This window comes from Ornithorhynchus anatinus, chromosome X3 (assembly GCF_004115215.2).
Source record: "Ornithorhynchus anatinus isolate Pmale09 chromosome X3, mOrnAna1.pri.v4, whole genome shotgun sequence".
In the NCBI taxonomy this organism is placed as follows: domain Eukaryota; kingdom Metazoa; phylum Chordata; class Mammalia; order Monotremata; family Ornithorhynchidae; genus Ornithorhynchus; species Ornithorhynchus anatinus.
The window spans coordinates 24,003,183-24,022,508 of NC_041751.1; the positions used below are offsets into that span (position 1 = coordinate 24,003,183).

The 19,326-nt window shown below is 44.5% G+C and overlaps 1 protein-coding gene across 2 annotated transcripts in view; it reads right to left on the bottom strand.

Moving 5' to 3' along the window:
• The window catches only part of SUSD1 (sushi domain containing 1), a 145,863-nt gene that overhangs the window by 118,075 nt on the left and 8,462 nt on the right, over window positions 1–19,326 (bottom strand). For both annotated transcript variants that reach the window (XM_039910667.1, XM_029053619.2), the window contains exons 2-6: window positions 15,741–15,872; window positions 14,590–14,745; window positions 9,035–9,187; window positions 5,187–5,366; window positions 2,401–2,580 (exon numbers count right to left, since the gene is read on the bottom strand). In XM_039910667.1, the coding sequence (XP_039766601.1) occupies window positions 2,401–2,580; window positions 5,187–5,366; window positions 9,035–9,187; window positions 14,590–14,745; window positions 15,741–15,872 (801 nt within the window). The remainder of the gene's footprint in view (window positions 1–2,400; window positions 2,581–5,186; window positions 5,367–9,034; window positions 9,188–14,589; window positions 14,746–15,740; window positions 15,873–19,326) is intronic.

A 19,326-nucleotide genomic window follows, 5' to 3' on the forward strand; every position in this document is an offset into this window, starting at 1 on the left:
AAATGGGGATTAGGACTGTGAGCCCCATGTGGAACAGGGACTGTGTCCAACATAACTTGTACCTACCCCAGCCCTTAGAACAGTGCCTGGCACATACTAAGCACTTAACAAATACCATAAATGAAACAAAACAATCTAATCGCTGTGTTTCAATTTTGTCTCTCCAGTCACCAACCTCTTGTTCACACCCTCCCTTCTCCCAGGAGCTGCCTTCCCCTTCACACCTGACAGACCCCTGCTCTGCCCTTCTTCAATGCCCACCTCACCTTCTTCATGAAGCCTTCCCTGATTGATCTCTGTTCTCCCCACTCTGTATTCTCCACTCCCACTCCAGCATTTCTGCATCATTTGTGTACTCATCCCTCTGCCCTTCCACCTGTTTTAGCACTTAGGTACCTATTTTAATACTCCATCACTTCTTCCTATCTATAATTTATTTTAGCATCTCTCTCCAGCTAGATTGTAAATTCCTTGAGGGTAGGAATCAGGTTATCTAGTAGTATTGTACCCTCCTATGTCCTTAGTACAATGTACTACACCGAGTAAGTGCTTAATAAATACTATTGATCGGTTGATTGATTGATTGATTGGAAGCAGCATAACATAGTGGATAGAGAACAGGCCTGGGAGTCAGAATTTCATGGGTTCTGATCCCAGTTCTGCCACTTGTCTGCTGGGTGACCTTGGGCAAGTCACTTCACTTCTCTGGGCTTCAATTACCTCATCTGTAAAATGGGGATCGAGACTGTGAGCCCTGCATGGGACAGGGCCTGTGTCCAACCTGATTTGTTTGTATCCACCCCAGTGCTTAGTACAGTGCCTGGCACATAGTAAGTGCTTAACAAATACCATTAATTATTATTATTATTATTATTGGAAGAAGGCACACAGAGAGCGGATAAGTGTTTTCACTGAGCACATGGGTGAGAATAAGAGAAGAGAAACAATCCAAGGGCCTTCTTACCTTTCTCTTCTTTCCCTCCTCTCCCCTTTCCCTCCTTCCCTTTTCTTTTCCTGCTTCTCTTGCTCTTTCTCCTCCTTCTTCCTGTCCTTTTCCTCCTCCTTCTCCTCCTCTACTCCCCTACTCTCCTCTCCCCTCTTCTTCCTTTGTTTTCTTTCCCTAGCCTCTCAAAGCCATGTTCATGCACTATGCATGGACGGGCACTTGATAAATGCTTCTGTTATTAAAATGATGATTATATCCCACTGTATAGTTCTCAAAAACAGGGTGAAATGGGTTTTCTATTTGCCTGCTGTAGGTCAGGGTCCTTAATGCCGATTCAGCTTTCAAAACACTCACTCACAATCGTCCTTTTAGATGACTCATTAAAAGCGCAATTTGCTCCACTCTGACCTTCTGGATTTGATTCCCTGCTTCCTTTATTACTATTGCATTGCTGTAGAGTCTGATGTTTAGGGAGCATTATTCGATGATGGCGTTTAGTTCTGGATTGCCAGTGAAGGTTTTCCTTGGGTGTAGGGGTTCCTGAGTACAGGCTGATGCATTGCCTGGAACTGGGATGGGAGAAGCCTCAGGCCCTCTGTGTCAGCTCTGGCTAGGTAGGAACAGCCCTGGAATTAATAATCCAGTCTATCTCCTGAATGTATGGGCCTGGCCTGAGAGTTATTCATTGCTTAGCAGGCTCTTTACTGCTGGCAGGGCCAGACTTGATCAGATTTGTTCAATTCTCCTTCTACACCCACCACCCCGGTCCCCCGTTCATCATCATCATCATCAACAACAACGTTTATGGAGAACCTATTGTATGCAGTGATTTATAACCAGAGGATTCAGTAGCGCTGAGAGAGCAGAGTTGCGCACATGCTTCTGACTCCCCATGGCCACCACACACCAGCAAGAGGGAAGGGAACCTATTCCCCCACTGCCCTATAAACCTCCCCCTGCAGCAGGAAGGTTGAAAGCAAGGGACGGCAACTCCTGCCAAGAGATTGGCTACACCATCAGCCCTGCTCTGCTGGTGCTTTCCACCAGAGCAAAAACTGACATGCGTAGCCTTCGTTGGGAACGACAACCAAGGCCATCTCCAGGCGCAACTTCTTTACCCCCATTCCGACCACTTTCCCCTCCTGCTTAACTCAGTCCTGTAAATGAGACGACCCAGGACCATCCGCTGTTCTCAAAAGTAGATTCCATCCATCCATCCGTTCATCTTGGCAGCAGACCTCCCAAAAGAATGGCAGTGCTAATGGGGGAAGGAACACTTGCCTGTCTCCGGAGTGAGGAAATGCCTTCGCTTCACCTCCACCAAGGCTGTGGCACGAAAGGCAAGTGCCATCTTTGCCATACTTTCAGCAGACTTGTGATAAGAACTTTCCCAAAAAACACGTTCTGAAAGAATGGCATTAGCTGCCATAGGTTGGCATTTATATTTTCTTTACCTGTACAAATGAAATTGGGACCTTCCCATTGTCCTTTGGCATTGCAAAAAGCAGTTGGGTTTCCACTTTGGGGGATATAGCCCTCCTGGCATTTAAACATAACTTGGCTTCCATAAGTGCTGTTGCTCACATAAATTGGATGGGCATTTGGGATTAAAGGTAAAGCCCCACAATCCACAGCTGCAGGAACAAGAACAAGGAAAGGGATAGAGGAAAGAAAAACAATGCAAGGACATTAGAAAAATCACCACACAACAGCAGCATTGAGGCCTTCTGTTCAAATTAAGGCCACGTAATAAACCAGAAGGAGTGGAGATTCACATAAACACTTTTCTGTACTATTGCTGGGCTATAATTTCATAAAAATCAACACGGAATACAGTGAAGAGGAAGAGGAAAAAAGGTCCCACCCATTTCCCAACCCCTTCTCTACTTTGTTCCTTTTAATGAAAGCCTTTCACGAAGACATGCTATATTTAAATTTGCATTGAAGAAGTTCCCTTCTTCTCTACTCTCCCCTCCTTATCCAGAGCACACCATGATTATGACCCAAACTCACTCTGATCATTAAAGTGAAAATGAAATAAAGATACCTTCTAGGCACCCAATATCACAATCATAGGTGTGAAATAAGATTTAAATACTCAAGACTAAGTGCTTTTTCAAAACTCCCTCCCTACCACTCTTCTGCTTCCCCTCTCTTACTGACACATTCATAGAATCTGTCCTCTAGTAAAAATGGCAAGGAACTCAAGTTTTTCATACAAAGGTAAGCAAATTAAAAAATAAACCAAACCTTTAAAGTGCAAGGGGGGAGTCTTCCAAGGAGGAATGAGTTTTTTGTTTCATTTACTGCCCAGTGACAAATCTTTACCCCTCTCACGGTCACACCTGGAGAGTTTCCAGTACTCTACCAGTCTCAACTACAGGAGGGGGAATCAAGCGAGGAGTATCCATTCCATTCCTAGCTTGACCAGTGACTAGCGAGTGGAAAGCAATCTGCTACAGGCCAAAACTCACCCATGCTGGGCAGCAGCGGCATGGGAGAGAGTCGAGGGCAGAGACTCACGTTTACTACGTGGAAGGAGGCAATGGTAAACCACTTCCATATTTTTACCAAGAAAACTCTATGGATCCACTACCAGAATGACTGTAGATGGACAGCGGGGCGTTCTGGGAGAGATGTGTCCGTAGTGTAGCTGTGGGTCAGAAATGACACGACGGCATAAGACAAGACAAATTTTTCTTTTTTACACTGATAGCATTTTCTCCCTTCCCATAATTCTTCCATCCTCTAGAATTACTCATGGTTGGGGCAGCTGGTTATTGCTCTTTCAATCTATTAATGGAATTTACTATTCACGGCTCTGCCACTTGCCAGCTGTGTGACTGTGGGCAAGTCAATTAACTTGTCTGTGCCTCAGTTACCTCATCTGTAAAATGGGGATGAAGACTGTGAGCCTCATGTGGGACAACCTGATTACTCTGTATCTACCCCAGCGCTTAGAACAGTGCTCTGCACATAGTAAGTGCTTAACAAATACCAACATTATTATTATTAAGTGTAGAGCACTGTACTAAGTGCTTGGAAGAGTTCAATATAACAGTTCATTCATTCATTTCATTTAATCATATTTACTGAGAGCTTACTATGTGCAGAGAACTGTACTAAGCACTTGGAATGTACAATTTGGCAAGAGATAGAGACAGTCCCTGCCCAACAACGGGCTCACAGTCTAAACGTGGTAGACATGTTCCCAGCCCTCAAGGAGCTTACAATCTAGAGGTGGGGGAACATCAGTGTGACTTCTAGGTTACGATAAAACCCCAGGCCTAAAGAGACGATGATCACATCCTTGGACCTTTCACAGAAGAACTGTCTTTTTTAAGCAAGCTACACACTCTCATAGATTATTTTATCCATTTTGTCTTCTTTCACGCTGTCAAGTCATCTCCGACCCATAGCGACACCATGGACGCATCTCTCCCAGAATGCCCCAAGCCCATCTGCAATCATTCTGGTAGTGTATCCATAGAGTTTTCTTGGTAAAAATACAGAAGTGGTTTACCATTGCCTCCTTCCACACAGTAAACTTGAGTGTCCGCCCTCGACTCTCTCCAATGCCACTGCTGCCCAGCACAGGGGAGTTTTGACTTGTAGCAGTTTGCCTTCCACTCATTAGCCACTGACCAAGCTAGGAACTAGGAATGGAATGGACATGCCTCTGCTTTGACACTCCCTCCCGTAGTCAAGACTGATAGAGTACTGGAAACTCTCCAGGTGCAACCCTGAGAGGGGATTTTAACCATCCAGGTATATTAATGTGGGCTCAGATACCCAGATCCTAAAGAAAGTGGGAAGTGCCTAAAAATGAAATAACACAGTTACCATTATTTTCCATGCAATTGCTACTTAGTGCCCTCAGAGGCATCAACCACACGCCACTGGAAACTGGGAAAATGTTAGTAACGTTTTAAATGTAATGCATCAGGTTGGAATTCCTACTTAGGCTGTGAGCCCCATGTGTTCAACCCGATCCACTTCAGCGCTCAGTACGGTGCCTGGCACATAGTAAGAGTTTAACAGATAGAATTATTATTATTATGACCTGTTCTCACTCTCCCTTAGACTAGCCTAAGGATACATAGCTTGGTATCTGGTCAAGGCTGGAAATAGGAGGTTGGCAACAAATAAGGACTAGGGACTAAGACATTTTATCGAATTCAGAATGAATATATACATGTCCTTTAGGCATACAAACATACTATTGTAGAGTCTGTCTCACCTTGACATTGAAACAAAGGGGATTCCCACACACCAGGATCTGTGCATATCGCCACTTGTTTTCTGCCATCACTGGAAAATCCTTCTTTACAGGAATAATGAGCCTCACCACCCAAACCAGAACTGTAGCCTCCTGAGATATAGGCGTTGGTGACCTCAGGCGGAATGCCACAGTCTATTTCTGCAAGCAAATAAATGCAAAGTTAATCAATTCTTTTTAAAAAAAGGAAAGCTGGCTGCTTGGGCCCTATTCTAAGGAAGCTGACTCACTCTTGCCTGGCTCTTAAATTCTGTTCCACCCATTTTCCAGGCTATCTCCCATCTGTGCCCATGTTCTGAGCTTACCTTCCAATTCAGTAGTCCCTCTGCGTAAGTGACACAGAGTTTTTTTTTAGCTAAGCCGCCACTAGTAAGGGAAACGTCAAAAAGAAGAGCTCAGCTCAGCTGTAGGCTCTTCATTCAAAACAGCAGTGTAGAACAAATCCCTTTTAGGAGCAGCAGCCCAGACAAAGAATGGAATGAGACAGTATAAACTGAATGGATTCCTAGAGTTATATCCCCATGCTAGACAAACTCCTCAACTGGGAAAAAAATCCCATCTCCTCCATCAAACTTTCCCTGATTAACTTCCCAGCACCTGGAGTTATATCATCCCTTTAGCCAATTCTAGCCTTTATGCACTTCTTTACACTTTCCTTAGCATACAAGCTTTTATGCCTGCTTTCAATGTATTTATTTTGACCACTCTAGTTGTATTTTATTCTAGATTCTACTTATTGCTACTAGAGTCTATTTATTGCTGTTGTCCTTGTCTGTCCATCTCCCCCGATTAGACTGTAAGCCCATCAAAGGGCAGGGACTGTCTCTATCTGTTACCGATTTGTACATTCCAAGTGCTTAGTACAGTGCTCTGCACATAGTAAGCGCTCAATAAATACTATTGAACGAATGAATGAATAGTTGTAAGGACTGTTCTGTTCATCTTCCCCATTAGAGTGAAAGCTCCTTGTGGGCAGGGAATGTGTCGCTTGGTTATTATGTACTTCCAAAGCACCAAGAATCACACCAAGTAGGTACTCAAGAAATGCTAGAGAAACAGCGTGGCTTAGTGGAAAGAGCATGGGCTGGGGAGTCAGAGGTCATGGGTTCTAATCCCGGCTCCGCCGCTTGTCAGCTGCGTGACACTGGGCAAGTCACTTAACTTCTCTGTGCTTCAGTTACCTCATCTGTAAACTGGAAATGAAGACTGTGAGCCCTACATGGGACAACCTGATTACCTTGTATCTACTCCAGCGCTTAGAACAGTGTTTGGCACATAGTAAGTCCTTAAATACCAACATTATTTTTTTTTTATTATTATTACTACCTAGTGGATAGAACACGGGCCTAGGAGTCAGGAAGACCTGGGTTCTAATCCCGGTTCTGCCCCTTGTCTGCTGGGTGACCTTGGGCAAATCATTTAACTTCTCTGTGCCTCAATTGCCACATCAGGAAAATGGGGATTAATACTATGAGCCCCAAGAGGGACAGGGACTGTATCCAACCTAATTTGCTTCTGTCTCCACCAGTGCTTAGTATAATGCTTGGCACAAAGTAAGTGCTTAAAAAATACCACTATTACTATTATTATTACTACTACTACTTTACAAATATATGCTCCAGGGAGAGACTTCCCTCCTACTGCTCTATGAGGGGTGAAATGGTGACTTCTAATTCTCTCCACTCACCCCCTCAGCCCTCTAGCACCAACTCCACATGCCTCTGCCTTCTTTGAAGTGGAGCACTCCAAATTTGTTCTTGACTGCCTTAACTCTGCCCTCTCCTCTTCCCAGCAACATTATTTCTCAGTCCTTATTGACTCCCATACCCATTGGCCTCATCATGACCTGGCCATGTATGTTATTGAGAGAATTGAAACCAGCAGGTTTAGGTTCTCCCTAAAATGCCCCCTGCCTCTCCTGGCCCTTCTTCTACTCTCCCATCTTTTCCTGCAGTATCTCAAGAGGAGATCTCCCACTTCCACTCATAATCCTCACCCTCCACCTGTGCCTCCCTCCTCACCCCTTTGCACCTTACCTCCCTGACCACCATATTCAACTGTTCACTCTCCAATGGCTTCTTCCCCACTGCTCTCAAATATGCTCGTGTCTCTCCTATCCTAAAAAAACTTCTTCCTTCACCCCTTGGCTCCCTCCAATTATCACCCCATCTCCCTCCGCTGCCTCCACCGCCTCCACTTCCTCTCCTCTAATTCTCTCCTTGATCCCCTCCAATTTGGCTTCTGCCCCCCACCCCATCCACACGCCACAGAAACTGCCCTCTCCAAGGATACCAATGATCTCTTTGTTGACAAATCCAATAGGCTCTACTCTATCCTAATCCTCCTTGACCACTTAGCTGCTTTCCACACTGTCAACCACCCCCATCTCCTGGAAACTTCACCGACGCTGTCCTCTCCTGGTTCTCCTCCTATCTCTCTGGCCACTCATTATCAGTCTCTTTCTCGGTTCCTCCTCTGTCCCCCACCCCCTAACTGTGAGAGTGCCTCAAGGTTTAATTCTGGGTCCCCTTTTATTCTCTATCTACACCCTTAGAGAACTCATTCACTCCCATGGTTTCAACTACCACCTCTATGCGGTTGATACCCAAATCTACATTTTCAGCCCTGAACTCTCTCCCTCTTTGCAGTCTTGCATTTCCTCCCGTCTTCAGGACAACGCTACTTGGATGTCCCACCAACACCTCACATTTAAAATGTCCAAAAGAGAACTCCTCATTTTTTAATAAGATTTTGAATGTGGGGAGAGTGATCATCTGTTGGATATGAAAAGGGAAGGACATGGGCAAGAGGTCAGCGGCGAAACAGAGGAGATCGAGGTACAGTGAGTAGGTTGGCATTACAGGAGTGAAGTGTGTGGGCTGGTTGTAGTAGGAAAGCAGCAAGGTAAGAGGGGGCAAGGTGATGGAGTGCTTTAAAGCCAATAATAAGGAGTTTCCGTTTGATGCGGAGGTGGATGGGCAATCACTGGAAGTATCTCACCACTGACCCTTCACCCACATCCTACCTCTGGCCTGGAATGTCTCCCTCTTCATATTTGACAGACGATCACTCCCCACCTTCAAAGCCTTATTAAAAGCACATCTCCTCCAAGAAGTCTTCCCTAACGAAGCCCTCATTTCCTCTTCTCCCACTCCCTTTGGCATCACCCTTGCACTTAGGTTTGTACCCTTTATTCACCCCACCCTCAGCCCCACAGCTCTTACATACATATCCATAATGTATTTATTTATATTAATGTCTGTCTCCCCCTCTAGGCTGTAAGTTCGTTGTGGGTAGGAAATATGTTTACCAATTCTGTTATATTGTACTCTTCCAAGCCAGTCAGTCAATTGTATTATTGAGCACTTATTGTGTCCAGAGCACTGTACTAAGCACTTGGGAGAGTACAATATAACAATATAACAGACACATTCCCTGCCCACAACAAACTTCCAGTCTAGAGAGGAGCTGCTGCTTAGTACAGTGATCTACACATAGTAAACGCTCAATAAATATGATCGATGGATCGATTGATCCACTGACTGAGGAGATACTGCCTCTTTATTCGACGATAACCGTAGTGCTCCTCTCCCACAACAAGATTTGCTTAGGCAGCTCTGAGGCCATTTGAAGGCCTTGGGGAATTCAAAATCCATCACATTTAGGGAAGAGTGCCCCTGCACCGATCGAGAACAGATAAAGTCCATTCCCGGAGAAATGTTCCTTCCCTGCCCCTGTGGGTTATTTAAAGCAGGCAAGGCCCCAGCCTCACAGATTGATTCTTACCCTTAGACTCTGCACTGACTCACTTGTGCAAGGAGCGACATCTCCGGCAGGATGGAAAGGTTGTGTCCCATTCTTCGGTCGGTATCCGTCCATACAGTAGCACTCGTAGCTGCCATCGATGTTTACACACCGTCCCCCAAGTCCACACTGGCTTGAAACTTTACACTCATCCACATCTATAGGCCCCAAGAGGGGGGAGAGGAGAAAGGGGGAGAGTAGAAAAGTAGAGGGGAAAAAATATTGACCATCAACATCTCTCATCCTGTTCTGTATAGCACTGTTAATCTGCGATTCGTATGTCTCCTGACTTTAATCAGTCTTCCTTTACGTGACAAGCAAATAAAAGGGTCTCTAGTTATCCAGAAAAAAAAAACATTTTTCAAGGCACCACCACTGTCTCTTAAGTCCCGATCTGGATTGTATTTTTAGTAGGCCAAAATGAAATACCTTCTATTCCCTAAAGGGTCCTCCTTCAGATGAAAGAAAAACAAAAAACAAACCAACAATAGCAAAATCAGTAAAAACAACTGTATAAATCCAGCCTTGCCCCAGAATCTTTAACGATAGAGACCAAAGGAGCATGAAAAAGAGCCGGAAAAAGAGAGTCACTGGTCTAAACAGCCCACTCTGAAGTAAACCCTACCACTGTAGACACAATCTGCTCTGCGTCTGCTCCAGAAGGGGAAAGTCATACAATGTAAGGCCAAACATTCCCTTCTCTCTGCTGGGTATCATTCAGTCTTGACTCCTCTACTAATTAGTGAATGTTTCATCATCGTCAAGGTTACCACCAGGCTTTCTGACAAGGCCCTATCCTGCTCCGCTACCATCCTTCTACTTCTTAGCAGAGCAAGAGGGAAAGCCAGAGTAGGGGTAGGCAAGAGAGGAGAGGAAAGGTTAGAGTAAGGGTGGTGCTCCAGAAATGCATCCTTTCTCCCAAGTATATCTTCCTTACTGGCACACACACATATACACACACAAACGCACGCACGCACGAACGCACGAACGCACACATGCACACACACTGAGCCCTTTCTCTGAATTCTTCAGAACGGGAAGCAAAATGTTCAGAGTGATGGGCTTTTTACCTTAGCCAGGAGGGATAAGTGGGGGTGTGAAAGGACAACTGCTTTTTGAGAGGATGCCACAATGAGAAGTTGCAATGTACAAATGAAAAGAAGTTAGAAAAACAGAAAACCTTTGAAGAAAACTCAATTCCACTCAAATACTCATGTCACTGAAAAATAAAAGTACACCCATCTGAACAGCTTTCTTAAACATTATCACTCTTTCAACCCCACAAAGAATGTGCAGACAAAAATGATTTCCTCACAACATTATACTAAAGCTCTACAAGTTAATTCCTGAAAATTGCCTTTCCTCAATTGCAAATCTTCATCTACACTGTCAACCTTAAGGCACCACTCAGAGATCGTGAGCGCAACCACTTAAAACAAGAAATTCTAGTCTATTAAATCACCTCACTGCTCTCTGTACTTTATGCTAAAAAGCAATCTTGGATTTTCTAAAAACTTGAAGCAAGATGAAGTCGAATTCTTCCTGAAGTAATATGCAGATGGGCTAACCCAATTTGTTTAGACAATGAATGAAGCTGCAGCATACTCATTGCAGTCGACACAACTTAAATTAGCACTCGGTGCTGAAAAGAACAGAAAATTGGGATAATAAAAGCCTTATAGGAAGTCTCTTGTGGAGGGGGTTAGACTAGCTTCATTCAGAGTCTGACGGCCTTTTCTGCAATTTTGATCTACCTGACAACTATATCTCATCAAAGCTTTTCATCAAGTTTTTAAAAAAAACCTTCCCTGCAAATAAAGTTTAGGGCAAGAAATGTGGGAGACAGAATAGAAGGTCTCACCTGCACTCTTTCCAAAAGCAGCAGCCCCAGGGTTATCTGACCCATGGGTGCCAACACCAGAACTTTATGGGCAGTCAGGAAGAGATCAATACATGCCACTGATTGATTGATGGATTGATTGACAGGCAAGCCTTAGCCTCTTCCCTTGCAGCTGGAAAAGTACCAGAGACATTGGATTCATCCCTTTGCTATGCAGCCAGGCATAGGGCTAATCTCCGTCTCCTCCTCTAGACTGTAAACTCTTTGTGGACCAGGTTACCCCCTCTATTGTATTGTACTTTCCCAATCTTTTATTACAATGCTCTGCACACTGTAAATAATCAATAAATACCACTTATTGATCGGCTGATTGACTGAGAGGAACCAGTTCGGTCCAGCACACCAGCTGCCTGCCAAACATTTCTTTCAGCATGGCCTAGTGGAAGGAGCATGAGCCCGGAAGTCAGAGGTCGGGGGTTCTAATCCCAACTCTGCCACATGTCTGCTGTGTGACCTTGGACAAGTCACTTAACTTCTCTGTGCCTCAGTCACTTCATCTGTAAAATGGGGATCAAGACTGTGAGCCCCATGAGGGACAAGGACCGTGTCCAATCTGATTACCTTGTATCTACCTCAGCGCTTAGAACGATGCGTGGCACACAGTAAGTGCTTAACAAACACCACAACTGTTATTGTTGTTGTTTCAGTGCAGTAAAGCCAAGCCAAAATCATAGCAAAAAACACTTGCTCTTTTTACAGAATACTAGTAAATCAAGGCTCCAATGGCCTTTTCAGGGTCTGGGACATGAGATATGTCAATCCCGTTTCCTGCTCAGGGCCTGGCAGGTGAGTTTTCACAAACAAAACACTCAGAATCACTTGACAGATCATTCTAATCTGCCTCTTGGCTAACTGGTGTTTCTGAAAAGGTCAGGCAAACTGTCGTTTTCAACAGCCATCTCTAGGCACCAGGCAGGCTCTGTCTATTAGGGGCTGAGTTTCTAAAGTAAAAGACAAGTGCTATGAAGGAGGATGTACTTTTGTCATCCCAAAAGAAACAAAATGCTCTAAGAAGCTAAACCCCAAATGGGAAATTGGATCGTTTCAGTGTCCGCCTCCCCCTCTAGACTGGAAGCTCGTCGTGGACAGGGAATGTGTCTATCGCATCGGTTATGCTGTACTGCTGAGAAGCAGCGTGGCTCAGTGGAAAGAGCACGGGCTTTGGAGTCAGGGCTCATGAGTTCGAATCCCAGCTCTGCCACTTGTCGGCTGTGTGACTGTGGGCAAGTCACTTAACTTCTCTGTGCCTCAGTTCCCTCATCTGTAAAATGGGGATGAAGACTGTGAGCCCCACGTGGGACAGCCTGATTCCCCTATGTCTACCCCAGCGCTTAGAACAGTGCTCTGCACATAGTAAGCGCTTAACAAATACCAACATTTTTTTTTTTTTTTGCTCTTCCAAGTGCTTAGTACAGTGCTCTGCACACAGTAAGCCTTCAATAAATACCACTGATTGATGGATTCAAATTCTCAGCCCAGATCTGCGGTGAAATCACCAAGGCCACTCTTAGGACCGGAGAGATCAAAGGTGGATGTTCATTTTAGGACTCTGGCAGATGAAGGGGTTAAGTGCGAGGGAGGAGAGGTCTTTGCTTAAAGGTGCCAGTCTGTAAGCCAGAGAATGATGGGGTGGTCTGATTGAAGTGCCCCTTAACACCACTTTTGCAGAGCCATCACTCTATCTTCTGTGTCTATCTCCCCCCCGTTTCTTCCCCCGCCGCTCTATACCACTCAATATACATCGGAGAGAGGGAGAAGAGAACAGTACAGACTTCCTCTGCTCTCCTTTTCCTTCTCCTCTTCCCCCTCCCCAAGCCTGTTTGGTCAAGTGAGTCAGAAAGGCAGTTCTATGGAGTCCCTCCATCTAGAGGGCTCAGAACATTTGCCCCTACTTGCCCCGGGTTCACTTAACCTTACTTACCAGTCTGAGTTTTCCCTTTTATCAAAGGAGACAGCCAAGAAGACCTAGTTACATTTTGCCAAATAAACAACCTTGGGAACGGAATGATTAGCTTGGCCAGAGATCATAGAGAGCCCTTTAGCATCTAAAAATTAGCCATTACTATGATTGATATGGGCCTGCAAATAATTATCTGGCTCTTTCAAAAACTAAGTTTCAAAACAACCCAGTGACTCAGCTCGGAATTATTACTCCCATATTTCAGATTGGGCAAATAGTTACAGAAAAGTGAAATTACCCAAGAAAGGTAGAAGCCAGGTCATTTTAGCCCTAGCCAGTATGCTTTGTCCTGAATCATGCTGCTTCTTGAATAATCTGAACCCCAGAGAGATTGTTTTCCTTTTATTCCTCTTTCAGAATGACTGACCCTTGAGAAATCCTATAATAGCGTGGCTTTGTGTAAAATAAAATAAAACAAAAAAAAGGTAAGCACAAGTACTCTGGCGATCTCCTTGTCAAAAAAAAAAAAAGATTAACACGCTAGGAAAATCAACAGTCATGCACAATAACCAGTAAATTGAGGGAATTCGACAGAATGGCATATAATCTTGCAATTTCCTGCTACGTTTCTGCATCTCCCAACCACCGAGTTTAATTTCTCAGCAAGTCACATGTGCAGTCATGTGGAAAATAATTTGCTCCAAAGAAAGGCACTCAAGATGTTATGAAATATTTTCTTTCAGTCAATCTGTACATTCATTTCTACAGTAAACCAAATTGCACCTATCTAGAGCCATTATGTCGGTACTAGTCAGGGAGGAAGAATTAATCAAACATAGTTGCAGTCAGAGAAGTGAAAATAGTATTTTTCTTCTTTATTTCTCTCCCAAAACCTTCATGTATGGCAAAGCTTTAATTTCAGTATAGATGAAACCAGAGTAGTTGGAGATTTTGTTCTGTTTTTTCTCAGCAGATAAAGGTTTTCTTGGAAATGAATAGGTTTGTTATATTAAATCTCGTAGCTTTTTCTTTTAAAACACGTCACACTGAACTCATTGATGAAATGAAGAGAGAGTGCTTTTTTAGGAAACTGGTGATCAAAGAATGGTTTGTCAGAAGAAATAAGTCCAAATTTGGGGTTCAAACAATAGAAAAGAAAAGGTGGCCTATGAGTCGCCTCTGATTAGATTATTTGAGGACCAGTCATGAAGCCTGATTTCCACATTCTGAACCCCATCCCCCTCAACTTCCCAAGATAAAGCCCAGACTATTTCTTGGGGGTGCTGGGTAGGATGGAGATTTCTCCCTGGAGGGAGTGGGGTGGCTCTCAAAGTTGCCACACTCTGATTCCCCTCCTGGGGACACCTCGGAGGAATCCACTGAGCCCAGGAATCCCTGGGGCCAGAAGCTAGGACTCCCTGGTAATAATAGTAGTAACTATTTATTGTGCGCTTACTGTGCGCAGAGCATGGTACTAAGTGCTGGGAGAGGATACGCAGGTGGGAATTAGACACGGTCCCTGTCCCTTGAGGGGGAGGTTCACAATCAAAGAGTATCGTGGGGAAGTTAGGAATGTCAGCACTGCATTGGGAGCTCCTGGCCACCCCAATTCAACCAGTTCTGGGTGGCATCAGGTTGAGGAGCCAGGGTTAGCATATTTTCCACAGACAGGGCTTAGGAGCATAAGGCCGGAATCCCCTCTGTGCCAGAGATGCCCCTATCACTGGTAAAATAACTTGAGGATGAAGGCCCGCATTTACCTAAACAGGAGGTGCCATCATTGGGGATGAATGTCTTATTGTGGTTTGATGCTTGATACCCTTCCAGACAGATGCAGTAAAAACTTCCAGGAGTATTATGACATGACGTGTGTTCTCCACAGACCAGTTTGGCTCCAATGTTGCACTCATCTTTATCTGTTGGTACATTGAAAATTCAAAATGCATAATCATAATTGGGATATTTGTTAAGCGTTCACTACGTGCCGAGCAACAGTACTAAGCGCTGAGGTAGATACAAGATCATCAGGTCCCACTGGGGGCTCACATTCTAATTAGGATAATAGATAATGATTATGGTATTTGTTAAGCGCTTACTCTATGCCAGGCAGTGTGCTAAGCGCTGGGATGGATACAAGCAAATCGGATTAGACACGGTCCCTGTCCCACGTGGGGCTCACAGTCTCAATCCCCATCTTACAGGTGAGCTAGTGAGGCACAGAGAAGTGAAGGAACTTGCCCAAGGTCACACAGCAGGCAAGTGGCAGGGCAGGGATTAGAACCCAGATCCTCTGACTTCTAGGCCTGGGCTCTTTCCATTAGGCAAGGCTGCTTCTCTCGGCATAAGGGTTTTAAACGTATAAGTGACAATTTTTGCTTTCCTAAGAATGAGGATAATTCATGACAAAATGTTGGCTCCTACTCTTGGACTATTCACCTCCTAAACAATTAGATACTCACCCCAGCCCCTCCCCCTACAGCACCTACATAAACACTCAGCTGCTTCCTCTACATATAGTCTATTTTAATGTCTAAATCCCCCACTAGCTTAAAAGCTCTTTAAGATAAAGAATCATGGCTACTTTACTGGGTTGCACTTTCCCAAATGCTTAGTACAGTGTTCTGCACACAGTAAGCGCTCAATAAATACCATAGATCGATTGACTGAATTCTCCCACCATAGACACTTTCCCTCCAATCCACAAAAATGCTTTATATCATGTCAGGAAAGTTTAATTCAAAATTTCTCACTTTGCAACTTCAATTTGGAAAGACGATGTATTTGTAATACCCTACAAAAACAGCCAGAGAGCTACTTAAAAGATCTGTCATCTATGAACAGAGGCAAATTTTACTCTTGTTTCCAAGGTCTTTAGCCATAGGACATCTTTGTATAACATCAGAATACTTACCAATGCACTGGGTCCTTCCGTTTCCCAAAAAACCATAGTTACAGATACAGATCTTTTTCCCATCTCTTTGTTGACAGGTAGCAAATACATGGCAAGAGGCACAAACGTCTGGGACTGAAATGTTTGTTGTACCTGTGTTAAAAGGAAAAAAAAACCACAATGAAGAACTTAAGCAAAGCAGGTGTTCATCGATGGTTCTCTAAATACCATGTGATACAGAACAGCTCATTCCTTGCCCTTCTCAGCGTATTAATTAAAAGTAATTATAAAGTGCAGAGCACTGTACTAAGCACCTTGAGAGAGTACATTAGAAGGAGAAGACGAAGCCCCGGCCAACCACACACACACACATGCACACAACCACACACACTTATGCTGAAGTGTGTAGAGTGGTTGAAAGCACCAATCCATGATCAATCCTGGGGCGGGACGGGGTGAAGGTGGGGGAAGAGTGGGGGATTCTGGGGAGACATATTCAAGATGTTGTAGGGAGAGAGGCATGGGGGACTAGGAGGACTGAAGGGGAGGGAAGGAAAGAGTTACAAGGAGGGGTGCCAAGAATAAGGAAGGCAGGATGAAGGGGACAAGGGTGAGGAAAGGAGAGGAAAGGTGAGGACGGAGGGTGAGGCAGAAGGAGCAGGATCGGGGATAGCTTATGCATCCGGTTGCCAGCATATCCAGTAACACTTCACCAGAAAGGGAATTTCACCAGGCTGTAGTGAAACCATCCTGCCCAAAATAAAGAGAAGCAGCATGGCCTAGTGGATAGAACACGGGCCTGGGTGACTCTGGGCAAGTCACTTCACTTCTCGGTGCCTCAGTTACCTCATTTGTAAAATGGGGATTAAGACTGTGAGCCCCACGTGGGACAACCTGATTCCCCTGTGTCTACCCCAGTGCTTAGAACAGTGCTCGGCATATAGTAAGCGCTTAACAAATAGCAACATTATTATTATTATTGTTATTATTATTATTAAAAGGACCTGAGTTCTAATCCAGGCTCTGCCACGTAGCTTCTGTGTGACCTTGGGCAAGTCACTTCACTGGTCCTCAGTTACCTCATCTGTAAAATGGGGATAAAGACTGTGGGACAGGGGCTGTGTCCAACCCGATTTGCTTGTATTCACCCCAGTGCTTAGAACAGTGCCTGGCACATAGTAAGTGCTTAACAAATGCCACAGTTAATATTAGTATTACTATAAAGAGCAATGGGAAGCAAAACCCAAGCCCTGCAAAATCTTGTCCAGTATGGATCAACAAAACTCAGGTTTGACTCCATGCCCCTCTGGCAACCACGGGATTCTTATGCTTGCCTGGATCAATCAATCAATCGCTTGTAATAATAATGTTGGTATTTGTTAAGCGCTTACTATGTGCAGAGCACTGTTCTAAGCGCTGGGGTAGATACAGGGTAATCAGGTTGTCCCACGTGAGGCTCACAGTTAATCCCCATTTTACAGATGAGGTAAGTGAGGCACAGAGAAGTTAAGTGACTTGCCCACAGTCACACAGCTGACAAGCGGCAGAGCTGGGAGTCAAACCCTTGACCTCTGACTCTGAAGCCCAGGCTCTTTCCACTGAGCCACGGTGTACTTATTGAGCACTTCCTGTGTGTGCAGAGTGCTGTACTAAGCACTTGGGTGCGTTGGCAGACACATTCCCTGCCCACAAAGAGCTCACAGTCTAGAGGGGGAGACAGACATTCTTGGCAGTAAGGACAAGTGTAGGTAAGAAATGCATTGCTTTATGAAACAGCATGGTGTAGTGGATAGAGCACAGACCTGGGAGTCAGAGGGTCATGGGTTCTAATCCCAGATCTGTCACTTGTCTGCTGTGTGACCTTGGTCAAGTCATTTCACTTCCTCTGTGTCTCAGTTACCTCATCTGTATGAGATGGGGATTGAGGCTGTGAGCCCTATGTGAGACAGGGACTGTGTCCGACTTGATTAACTTGTGCCTACCCCAGCACTTAGAACAGTGCTCGGCACATAGTAAGCTCTTTACAAGTACCATTATTAGTATTATTACTATTATGAGCCAAACAGGTGTTTCGCTGTCCTGGATATCACACCAATTGGGCCTGACCCAGAGAAGGACAAGTGACAGTCTGGGTCCACAGCCTACACTCACCTGGCTCACCTCGTTCCGGTCCCTGTAATTTCAGGCCATGCGGAGATCCTGCCCCCAAGAAATAGCAGGGTGGAGCCAAGTGGAGAGGGAGGGGTGGCGATTCGGGGGAGCTAAAAATGCAGCCCCTTCCCTCCCACCGCGGGACGAGCAGACAGACAAAAAGAAGAAAGGAGAGTGGCCCACAGGACCAAAGACGTGAGCCTCTGATTCCCCTTCTTCGCACCCATACCCCCGCCCAGATTCAAGCATGCTGGGTCTGTGTGTATCAACAAGAATTGCTTCAGTGCCAATAAGGTGCTCCTCTCCTTTCTAAGAACTCGATGACTCTGTCTTGCCTTTCCATTCTGTATGGCTCTTAGGTGATGCTAGTGAAACTGGTCAAAAAGCTAGATGGGCTACCACTGGCAGGCTCACATGTTGTCACCAAAACAGTTAAGCACCCCTACTGATCTACGGCCCTTCAATATGGTTTTGAGCCTGCTGTTCTGTTGGGATTAAATTCTGCTCAGTAGTTTCTCAAAAATTCCGCTGGCCTTCTAATTTATTCATTTATTTATTTTTTGCCATGCAATAATAGCTGGTGTGCTGCCTAGGAACAGATTCCAGTTCTGGCTTTCTGCTTTGTATAACTTTGATCTTTTGCAAAGTAATCCATAATCTGCATCTCGTTGCCTTTAGTGTGAGCTTCAGCAGTACAATCAACAGGGCACAGTAAATCCCTGAATGGCTGTTGTAAGAACTTTTGGTTATGTCCACGGCCTATTCAGGGAACAGTATCCCCTTGCAAGTCCCTCATTGCGTCCTGGGCTCAAATAAATTTAAATTTCTTTTCTGCAAACTTGTCTAACTCATTGGTGGTAGTGGGAGATGATTTAGACAGGATGCCATCAATTCTGATGCAACCGGTCAGACCACAGTTGAGTAATCTTAGGACTTTAGTGAATTTCTCAGGACAGTCAACTTGCTTACTAGCTCTCAGAATTCATATGCATGACTGGAATCAAAGCTAACCAAATGAGAAAGCAATAATCAGCTTTTTAGATACAACTAATCCATTTAGTATGTATTTGTTTGATTTACCTTACAATGGAATACTTATTTTCGATGACAAAATGTGTGAATATGCTTGAAAGATTATTTGATTATATACTCAAAAATTTGGAGTCATGTCAACTCAGATATAGGTGTAAAAGAATTGTCTTCCACTTCCATGTACAAAATTGTACCATACTTCACTCAAAAGTATTTAACCTCAGTCCAATTATTTGGCCGGCTCTGAAGAGCTCATTAAACACAGCTTTTTAACTTGGCCAAATATTTTTCTAACACGTTTCGTTTACACTTGATTCCATTACTTTGCTTTCTTCGGACTGGAAGTGGGGGAGAAGAACATCTTCACGTGTACTTGCCGCTGTCGTGACTTTTAAAACTAAGTCAGATACAACCGCCTGAAAAA